This window comes from Aegilops tauschii, chromosome 5, assembly GCF_002575655.3.
Source record: "Aegilops tauschii subsp. strangulata cultivar AL8/78 chromosome 5, Aet v6.0, whole genome shotgun sequence".
Taxonomy (NCBI): domain Eukaryota; kingdom Viridiplantae; phylum Streptophyta; class Magnoliopsida; order Poales; family Poaceae; genus Aegilops; species Aegilops tauschii.
In genome coordinates, this window is record NC_053039.3 from 458,126,072 (window position 1) to 458,135,954 (window position 9,883).

Below are 9,883 nucleotides of genomic sequence, written 5' to 3' on the forward strand. Positions count from 1 at the left end.
TTGTATTACAGTTGCCTTTACCAACATAGAACCTCTACTGGTAAACAGAAGAAAAATGTTGTTCCATGATAAATTGGCAAGGATGCTTATAACTGAAACAGTGTCATACTACTCTGCATCTCCTCAGACAGTTATGGTAGATGAGATCATGTACCACAATAGCCAAGTGATAGTGATAACACAAGTGAAAAAGGTTCAGTGACTTCAGTCATTTAGAAACAATGGAGCACCCAATTCTAAAACAAGCGCAATATCTGATAACTAGGATATGAAAGCACAAGTTACTAGCATTTGCCTAAAAACCAGAGCATTTTATGCCCTCTGATTACAATGCACTTCCTAGTTATTTTACACTGGTCAGACATCAGGAAGTAGTGCAGTTCATATGCTTCCAGTGGCTCTACAGATATCTAATAGACAACTAACACATGATGTACTAATTCTGTAATTTTGTCTGTAAATTAAATAGCCATATATCCATCTTCTGAGCTATGAGCCATGGACCATCCACCCCATGAACTAGGAGTGTCATGCAGCATAAAAACTGCCAGTGGCCAGAAGAAAAAACAAGCATATCAGAACTAGGAGCATCCAAAGCAGCAGGATCATAGTGGCCAATTGCTCAGTTTGGAGTTTGGCACAGGCACCAACTCTAGTTTGAGCTACACACATCACATCAAGAACTGCACCAAAGCAACTGGAGTTTTGCACCACCCAATACCTTCACTGACACCAAGGGACCCACCACCACACCCAGTTCTCTCACACCACACCAGCTACATCAAGGACATCTAACAATCATCATCTAAAAATGACTGTAAAAAACAGTTGTTTCTACTGCCAAATTACCCAGTTTTCTCAAGCAGTCAATTACACCATGATGATACCAAATTCTTGTAGCAGTACAATGAGTTCACAGGATAAAAAATCATCCACATTCACCAATCACCTTGTTACAGCAAGCAAAAAATTTCATTTTTCATGGGCAACTAAGGACCAGGTGAACTGTGGACTAACTTCAGTCACAGATGTTGGTGGCTACATAATCTCCTCAATCAAGAGCTGCTAGCTATAGGGTGCACCGAGTGACCCTGTTTCTTATAAATCTAAAATAAATAGGCCCAAATCTGCACCTAGTGATAAAACCCAGCAAACTAGCAAAGTTACTGACGTGTTTACGGAAATTGTTTTCTGTAAAAGATGATCATCATCTTTACAAGTCTTTCTCAATGTGATCATCAGTGCATCACCTTCAGGCTAGCTCACATTATCTTAGTGCACAAATTGTTGACAGTAAGGTGCACGGACAAGTTAATTTAGTGTTCAGCAGCATCCTCAAGCCACATTAACTCTATGAAACAATACAAATCAATGGTGATGTTGAATCACGTACGGTGTATGTCCAAATCAGATTATGAAATATCTGTGACACTAGACATGAATGATCACCGCATGGTCATATCAAATCCACTGCATCCTAGCTATAACAATTAACATGGCACACCAAGCAAAATCTGCACAGAAACTATCAACAAAGATGCAGCAGCCGAATCCAGCATCCAATCAATTCACAACACAATCATATACGCCCTGGTTGTACAGAATACTACTGACTGACCCCAAAATAGAGCATCTCGCAGCAAAACACTTCACCAGGAGCCATGATGAATCACACACAGGTCCTACCATCCCGAGATCTCAATTCTGACGAAGGTAAGTAAGCAAGAAGAACAGATCCGGAGGAGGGAGGGAGGATGGGGGTGCGTTACCCTGAGGCGCTCGGAGAGGACGGAGGGCGTGATCTGCTTGTACTTGGGCACCTCGATGAGCAGCTTGTCGTAGGTGGCCTGGTCGAAGAGCACCGCGTTGTTCACCTTCTCCTTTTGCTTGCCCTTGCTCCACTTCTTCTTCTTCTGCTTCCCGCCGCCCGACTTGGCCGGCTTCGATGACGCTGCCGGGGCCTTCTCCTTCTTCGGTGCCTGCAAGCGACGATAAACGAGGGGGCGTCAGTACTCAGTAGACAGGGCAAAGGGGGGAGGCGAAGGGGGCAGCTCCGGCGGCGCGGCTGGGTCACCTGCGGCGGTCGGAGGAGGCCCTCGCTCGGCCGATTCCGTTCGGTGGAACCGAGCGAGGAGACAGGGGAGGGTGCGGGGGGTCGTCGGCGGCGGTGGAGCGGGGGAGGGTGTGGGGGGTTGGCGGCGGCGGTGGAGCGGGGGAGGGTGCGGGGGGTCATCGGCGGCGAGGGGGATCTGGCGAGGGGGGAGATGGCGATCGAGAGATGTGGAGGGGATCTGGCGCGGGGGGCAAGGGGGAAAGGGACAGAGGGGGGTGCATCTAATAGCAATGGCGCACCACCGAGGGGTGCGCCATAAGTACATCCATAGCAATGGCGCACCACCGAGGGGTGCGCCATAAGTAACTTTTTTTTTAAGTTTCATCTAATATTTTTTTTAGAAAATGACAATCAAATTTGAAAACATTTATGAATGTGAAAAAATATCATCAAATTTATTATTGGAAAATATTTATGAATATGAAAGAATATCATCAAATTTGTTATTTGTAAATATCATCAAATTTGTTATTTGAAAATATTTGAAAAAATATCATAAAAATTTGAAAACATTACCAATGGCGCACCTCCTAGGGGTGCGCCATAAGTACATTGACAGCAATGGCGCACCTCCTCCTGGTGCGCTATTAGTAACTTTTTTTATTATTATTTTTAGTTGCATCTAATAATTTTTTAGAAAATGACAATCAAATTTGAAAACATTTATGAATGTGAAAAAATATCATCAAATTTGTTATTTCAAAATATTTATGAATATGAAAAAATATCATCAAATTTGTTATTTAAAAATATCATCAATATTTTTTTTGGATTTTTAGTTGCATTCATTTGTGAATTGGTAAACATTTATGAATATGAAAAAATATCATCAAATTTGTCAAAATATTCATGAATTCAAAAAGTGCCCATGAAATTTAAAATTATTCATGAGTTCAAAAAATATTAACAAATTCAATACTTTTTGTGAGTTAGAAATTCAATACCATAATAAACATAAATAAATATTCATGAGGACTAGAACAGAAGAAATATCATTTCCAAATGTCGAAATGCAATCGAGAAATGAAGACTACGATTTAAATACAATCGATCTTAGCTAGCTATCTTTTCACAATCTTCTTGCCCTTCTTTTCTGCAAATGGAGTTTTTCTGTGGAACAGACGTCCTTTACGTAGGGTGGTCCTGCTTCTTCTTGTGGTGTATGGCACTTCATCGTCGTCGTCCTGTTCCATCTTCGGGTCGTCGTACTTGTCGAAGTCTTGCTCATTGGCGACTCCATCCATTCCGATGATCTTCCTTTTGCCACTCCTCACGACAACACGACTGGGCTTTGACGGGTCGGTAATGAAGAAGCATTGGTCCACTTGGGAAGCCAGTACCCATGGCTCATTTTTCCCGGTGACGTTTGCGCCCGCGGTCTTGGATTTGGCTTCGGGTATAACCATGGTGGTGAAATACCGGTCTTCTTTTAGGACGCTCTTGGCCCATCTGACACGGAACATCGGGACCTTCTCTCCAGCGTAGCTCAGCTCCCAGATCTCCTCGATCCTTCCGTAGTATCTGTCCTTGTCGTTACCGGTGTAGGATACCATCGTTACCCCGGAGTTCTGATAACTATCGCACTTCATGTCCTTGTCCTCGGTGTAGAATGTGTAGCCGTTGATATCGTATGCCTCATAGGTCATCAGGTTGTGCTCGGCGCCCTGTGACAAGGCGAATATGAGTTTTTCTTCCGCGGAAGAATCCTCATGTAAAGGGTACGACAGAAGCTTCTCCTTGAACCAACGCGTGAAACATGAGTTGTGCTCTTTGATTATATCTCCGAACGTCCTCTGTTGGCCTCGGTCATTGTACGTCTTCTCAATAAAGGTTTTGTGCTCTACCACCCAAGGATCGACCACGTCTATGTATTGTAGCGCGACTAGGTTTGCTCTTTCAAAGTCGGCGAGTCGACCCTCGAAGTCGACATGCATTTCGCGGCGACCATCGCGGTGACCCCATCCAGCGAGCCTGCCGAGGTGCCTATTGACGGGTAGACCAATGGGGTTCTTGATGCCTAGATAATTCATGCAGTAGGAGATGCACTCTTCGGTCAGAAAGCCCCTGGCTATGCTTCCCTCTGGACGTGACATGTTGCGAACGTATCCTTTGATGACACCATTCATCCATTCGAACGGCATCATGCTGTGCAGGAACGTCGGCCCGAGTTGGATGATATCCTCCACGATATGGACCAGCAGATGCACCATAACATCGAAGAATGCGGGCGGGAAGGACATCTCAAGCTCGCATAGTATCACCACGATCTCTTCCTGTAGCCTTCTGAGTTGCCTCACGCCAATCGACTTCTGAGCGATGACGTCAAAAAAGTTGCATAGGCCAAATAGCGTTTCACGGACATGCGCGTCCATGATCCCACGGATTGCAACTGGAAGTATCTGCGTCATCAGCACGTGACAGTCGTGAGACTTCATCCCGCTGAACTTCTGCTTCGCTGGGTCTAGGTATCTGCTTATCTTCCCCGCGTAATCGTAAGGAAGTTTTACTCCTACGAGGCAGGTAAAAAACTGCTCGATCTCCTCCTGACTTAGAGTGAAGCACGCGGGAGGGTAGTCATTTCCGGTCTTCTTGGCCTTTTTGCCTTTGCGACGACTTTCCGTGTCCTGCTTCGCCTCATCATCATCATCATCATCATTAGCGTGAAGCTCCTCCCTGATGCCCATTGATTTCAAGTCTGCCCTTGCTTTCGGCCCATCTTTGGTCCTCTCTGGCATGTTGAGCAGGGTCCCAGAAAACAGACCTCGTTTTCCATACCTTCAGCAGCGGCTCTGGCGCCTTTCGCTTCTTTCCTGGCTCTGGCGCCTTTTGCTTCTTTCCCGGCAGTGGGCAATCTTTCCAATTTTTCAACAGCTCGTCTATTTCCTCGCCGCTCCTCGTACGCGGGCGTCTTCGGGGTTCGGTTTCACCATCGAACAGATCCTTGCGTTTTCTCCATGGGTCATCGTCGTGAAGCCACCTTCGATGTCCCATGAACACGGTTTTCGAAGACCCGGGATCTCTATCTAACTGGCGATACGTTATGTCATCCATGCACCTGACGCATCCAGAAAATCCGTGGACCACCTGCCCCGCGAGATATCCGTAACCGAGATAGTCGTGCACCGTCCTGAGCAGTGCAGCTCTCATAGGAAAATATTCTTTCTCTGCGGCGTCCCACGTATTGGCTGGCGTTTTCCACAGCGTGTCTAGCTCCTCTTTCAGCAGCCCCAGATACAGATTGATGTCGTTCCCTGGTTGTTTCGGCCCTTCAATTAGCATACTCATGTGAATGTACATTCTCTTCATGCACAACCAGGGGGGAGGTTGTACATCCACACAAACACAGGGCAGGTGCTATGTGTGCTTCTCTGGCTGCCAAATGGATTGACTCCATCGGTGGTCGCGCCCAGCACGATGTTCCTTGGATCGTCCCCAAATTCTATGTGTTCGAAGTTCAACGCTTGCCACTGGCTCGCATCCTTAGGGTGACTCAGCATCTTGTCTTTTTTATTTATCTCCGGATCATTTCCGTCATCTTCTCGCTTCTTCTCCTCCCTGTCCGCGTGCCAACGCAGGAGCTTTGCTAGCTTAGGGTCCGCGAAATACCGCTGCAGACGAGGAGTGATCGGAAAGTACCACACCACTTTTCGAGGAGCTTTCTTCCTCTTCTTGTATCGAGTGATGCCGCACACCGGACATATGGTAGACTCCGTGTGCTCGTCCCGATAAATGATGCAATTGTTCATGCACACATGGTATTTCACGTGCGGTAAATCCAGAGGACACACGATTTTCTTCGCCTCCTCGAATTTGGTCGGGCACTTGTTCCCCTTGGGAAGACGTTCGTGCCAGAATGACATGTTCTCGTCGAAGCATGCGTCGGTCATTTTGTGTTTTACCTTCATCTCTAGAGCCATGAGCGTTACTTTCAGGCGGGTATCCTCGGGCCTGCATCCTTCATACAATGGAATAACCGCGTCTATCTCCAGTTGATCCAGCTTGGCTTTCTCTCGGGCGGCAGCTCTTGCGTTATCCGTCTGCTTGAGAAGCAGCTCTTGAATATGAGGGTCCTGCACCCAGCCCATCGATGCTCCATCGTCGTCTGCTCCGGCATCTTCATCTTCATGATCATGCCCTTCGTCTTGATCTTCCTCATCATCATGTCCGGCATCTTCTACATGATGACTGTGTACTGCATCACCATCGTGATCGTGTCCTGGAGATTCTTCGTCTTCTCACCCGCCCTCGCTGCGGTGGTTGTCTTGCTGCCCTTCCTCATTTCTTGCCAGGCCCCCATGGACGACTTCATAGTTATCTTCATCACCTTGCCACTGATAGCCATCCATGAAACCACGCAAGAGCAGGTGGTCCCGCACCTGCCCGGAATCCGGGTCCGCAATAAGGCTCTTCAGCTTGCATCTTCCACACAGACATCTTATCTCCGCCTCGTTCTTTTGAAGCATCTCGGCCTTCACGGAGCTCAAAAACCTATTCACGATGCCTTCGGTCATCGTGCGGACCATGGTCGCCTGCGGGGTAGAGCAAAACGATATTTTAGAACCAAGAAAAAAATTGGCATGACTTTGCCTAAGAATAGGACCAAAAAGAATGCATAGTGCCAAATTCTCGCCGAAACGGAAATGAATCAACATTCCGGCAAAATATTGGCAACTATCGCATTTCAAATACCGGTACCTGCAAACACAAACATATATGCAACACCACAAACATATGCAACACCACAAACATACGTAGATCTAGCTAGGCCATAAAAAGTGCATGTGCACGTTGTTGGAGGGAGAAAAAAGTAGATCTACAACATAAAGAAAGCTTTCCCCTTACTTACCTATCAAAAAAAGGTAATTTAACCACTTAATTTGAATGAATCTATGGTGCAAATGAGGTGAGGAGGAGGAGGCAGCCGAGACAAGCTTGGAGGAGGAGGTGGAGAGAATGAAGTGGGGAAAGTGAGTGTGTAGGTGGCTGTTCAAAATATCTAGCTGGTCCCAGGTTACAAATGGCGCACCACCAACAAACGCGCCATTAGTAACCCTGGTTACTAATGGCGCACCAGCTGGCGGTGCGCCATTAGTAGTTTTGCAAAAAAAATGATAGTAGTGGCGCACCGTGGTTGTGGTGCGCCATTACTAGTTTGAACTAGTAATGGCGCACTTCACACTGGTGCGCCATTACTAGTTTTGAAAAAAAAGTAAAAAAATTGTTAGTAGTGGCGCACAGAGCGTGTGGTGCGCCATTACAACTAGTAATGGCGCACTGTGCCCTGGTGCACCATTAATAGTTTTGGAAAAATAAAAAAATAAAATTTGCTAATAATGGCGCACCGTGTGTCTGGTGCGCCATTAGTAATGAGGACACTAATGGCGCACCCATATCTGGTGCGCCACTGCTATATAGCAGTGGCGCACCACATACATGGTGCGCCATTAATGTCCATATTAGCTATAGCCCTTTTCCTAGTAGTGAAACCAGTAGTAAATCCGCCCGGACCTGACGACTTACCTTGGTGCATCATAAATAAAGCTTGCTCAATTTCCATATCAGTGTAAGGCCTCATAAGGTCCTCATTCAACATGTCCGAGACCTTAACCAGTGATGGGGAACGTAGCATGCAATTTCAAAAAAATTCCTACGATCACGCAAGATTTATCTAGGAGATGCACAGCAACGAGAGGGGGAGTTTGTCATGTACCCTCGTAAACCGAAAACAGAAGCGTTAGGTTAACTTGGTTGATGTAGTCGAACGTCTTCACGATCCAACCAATCTAGTACCGAACGTACGGCACCTCCGAGTTCAGCACACGTTCAGCTCGATGACGTCCCTCGAACTCTTGATCCAACAGAGGGTCGAGGGAGAGTTCCATCAGCACGACGGCGTGCTGACGGTGATGGTGATGTGCTCCACGCAGGGCTTCACCTAAGCACTACGACGCTATGACCGGAGGAGTAAACTGTGGAGGGGGGCACCACACACGGCTAAGAGAATAATTGTTGTCTTTGGGGTGCCCCCCTGCCCCTGTATATAAAGGAGGAGAGGGAGGAGGCCGGCCAAGGGGCGCGCCATAGGGGGGAAACCGACTAGGACTCCAAGTCCTATTCGCACCCCCCTTCCTTCCAACGGAGGGGGAAAGGGGGAAGGAGAGGAGAGGGAGAGGGAAAGGGGGCCGCGCCCCCTCCCCTTGTCCTATTCAGACTCCCCTTGGGGAGGGCGCGCACCACCCCCTTGTGGGCTCTCCCCTCTCTCTCTCCCATGGCCCATGTGGCCCATGACTTCCCCCGGGGGGTTCCGATAACCCCTCGGTACTCCCAAAAAATAGCCGAACCACTCAAAACCATTCCGGTGTACGAATACCACCTTCCGATATATCAATCTTTACCTCTCGACTATTTCGAGAATCCTCGTCATGTTCGTGATCTCATCCGGGACTCAGAACAATCTTCGATCACCAAAACATATAACTCATAATACAAATCGTCATCGAACGTTAAGCGTCCGGACCCTACGGGTTCGAGAACTATGTAGACATGACCGAGACATATCTCCGATCAATAACCAACAGCGAAACTTGGATGCTCATATTAGTTCCTACATATTCTACGAAGATCTTTATTGGTCAAACCGCAATGACAATATATGTTATTCCCTTTGTCATCGGTATGTTACTTACCCGAGATTCGATCGTCGGTATCATCATACCTAGTTCAATATCGTTATCGACAAGTCTCTTTACTCGTTCTGTAATGCATCATCCCGTAACTAACTCATTAGTCACATTGCTTGCAAGGCTTATAGTGATGTGCATTACCGAGAGGGCCCAGAGATACCTCTCCGATACCGGAGTGACAAATCCTAATCCCGATCTATGCCAACCCAACAAACACCTTCGGAGACACCTGTAGAGCATCTTTATAATCACCCAATTACGTTGTGACGTTTGATAGCACACAAGGTGTTCCTCCGGTATTTGGCAGTTGCATAATCTCATAGTCAGAGGAGTATGTATAAGTCATGAAGAAAGCAATAGCAATAAAACTAAACAATCATTATGCTAAGCTAGCGGATGGGTCTTGTCCATCACATCATTCGCTAATGATGTGATCATGTTCATCAAATGACAACATATATCCATGGTCAGGAAACTTAACCATCTTTGATTAACGAGCTAGTCAAGTAGAGGCATATTAGGGACAATCTGTTTTGTCTATTTATTCACACATGTACTAAGTTTATGGTTAATACAATTCTAGCATGAATAATAAAACATTTATCATGATATAAGGAAATATAAATAACAACTTTATTATTGCCTCTAGCGCATATTTCCTTCAGTCTCCCACTTGCACTAGTCAACAATATAGATTACATAGTAATCATTCTAACACCCATGGAGTCTTGGTGTTGATCATGTTTTGCTCGTGGAAGAGGCTTAGTCAACGGGTCTACAACATTCAGATCCGTATGTATTTTGCAAATCTCTATGTCTCCCTCCTTGACTTGATCGCGGATGGAATTGAAGCGTCTCTTGATGTGTTTGGTTCTCTTGTGAAATCTGGATTCCTTCGCCAAGGCAATTGCTCCAGTATTGTCACAAAAAGATTTTCATTGGACCCGATGCACTAGGTATTACACCTAGATCGGATATTAACTCCTTCATCCAGACTCCTTCATTTGCTGCTTCCGAAGCAGCTATGTACTCCGCTTCACAAGTAGATCTCGCCATGACGCTCTGCTTGGAACTGCACGAACTTACA

At 46.4% G+C, this 9,883-nt stretch overlaps 1 protein-coding gene across 1 annotated transcript; it reads right to left on the minus strand.

Moving 5' to 3' along the window:
* Nucleotides 1-1,682: 1,682 nt before the first annotated feature.
* LOC141023007 (small ribosomal subunit protein eS25x-like) lies at nt 1,683-1,985 on the minus strand (the record flags this gene model as incomplete). Its single annotated transcript, XM_073499312.1, has 1 exon — nt 1,683-1,985. A coding segment is annotated over one exon (303 nt), but the record flags the coding sequence as incomplete, so codon positions are not given.
* Nucleotides 1,986-9,883: the final 7,898 nt, after the last annotated feature.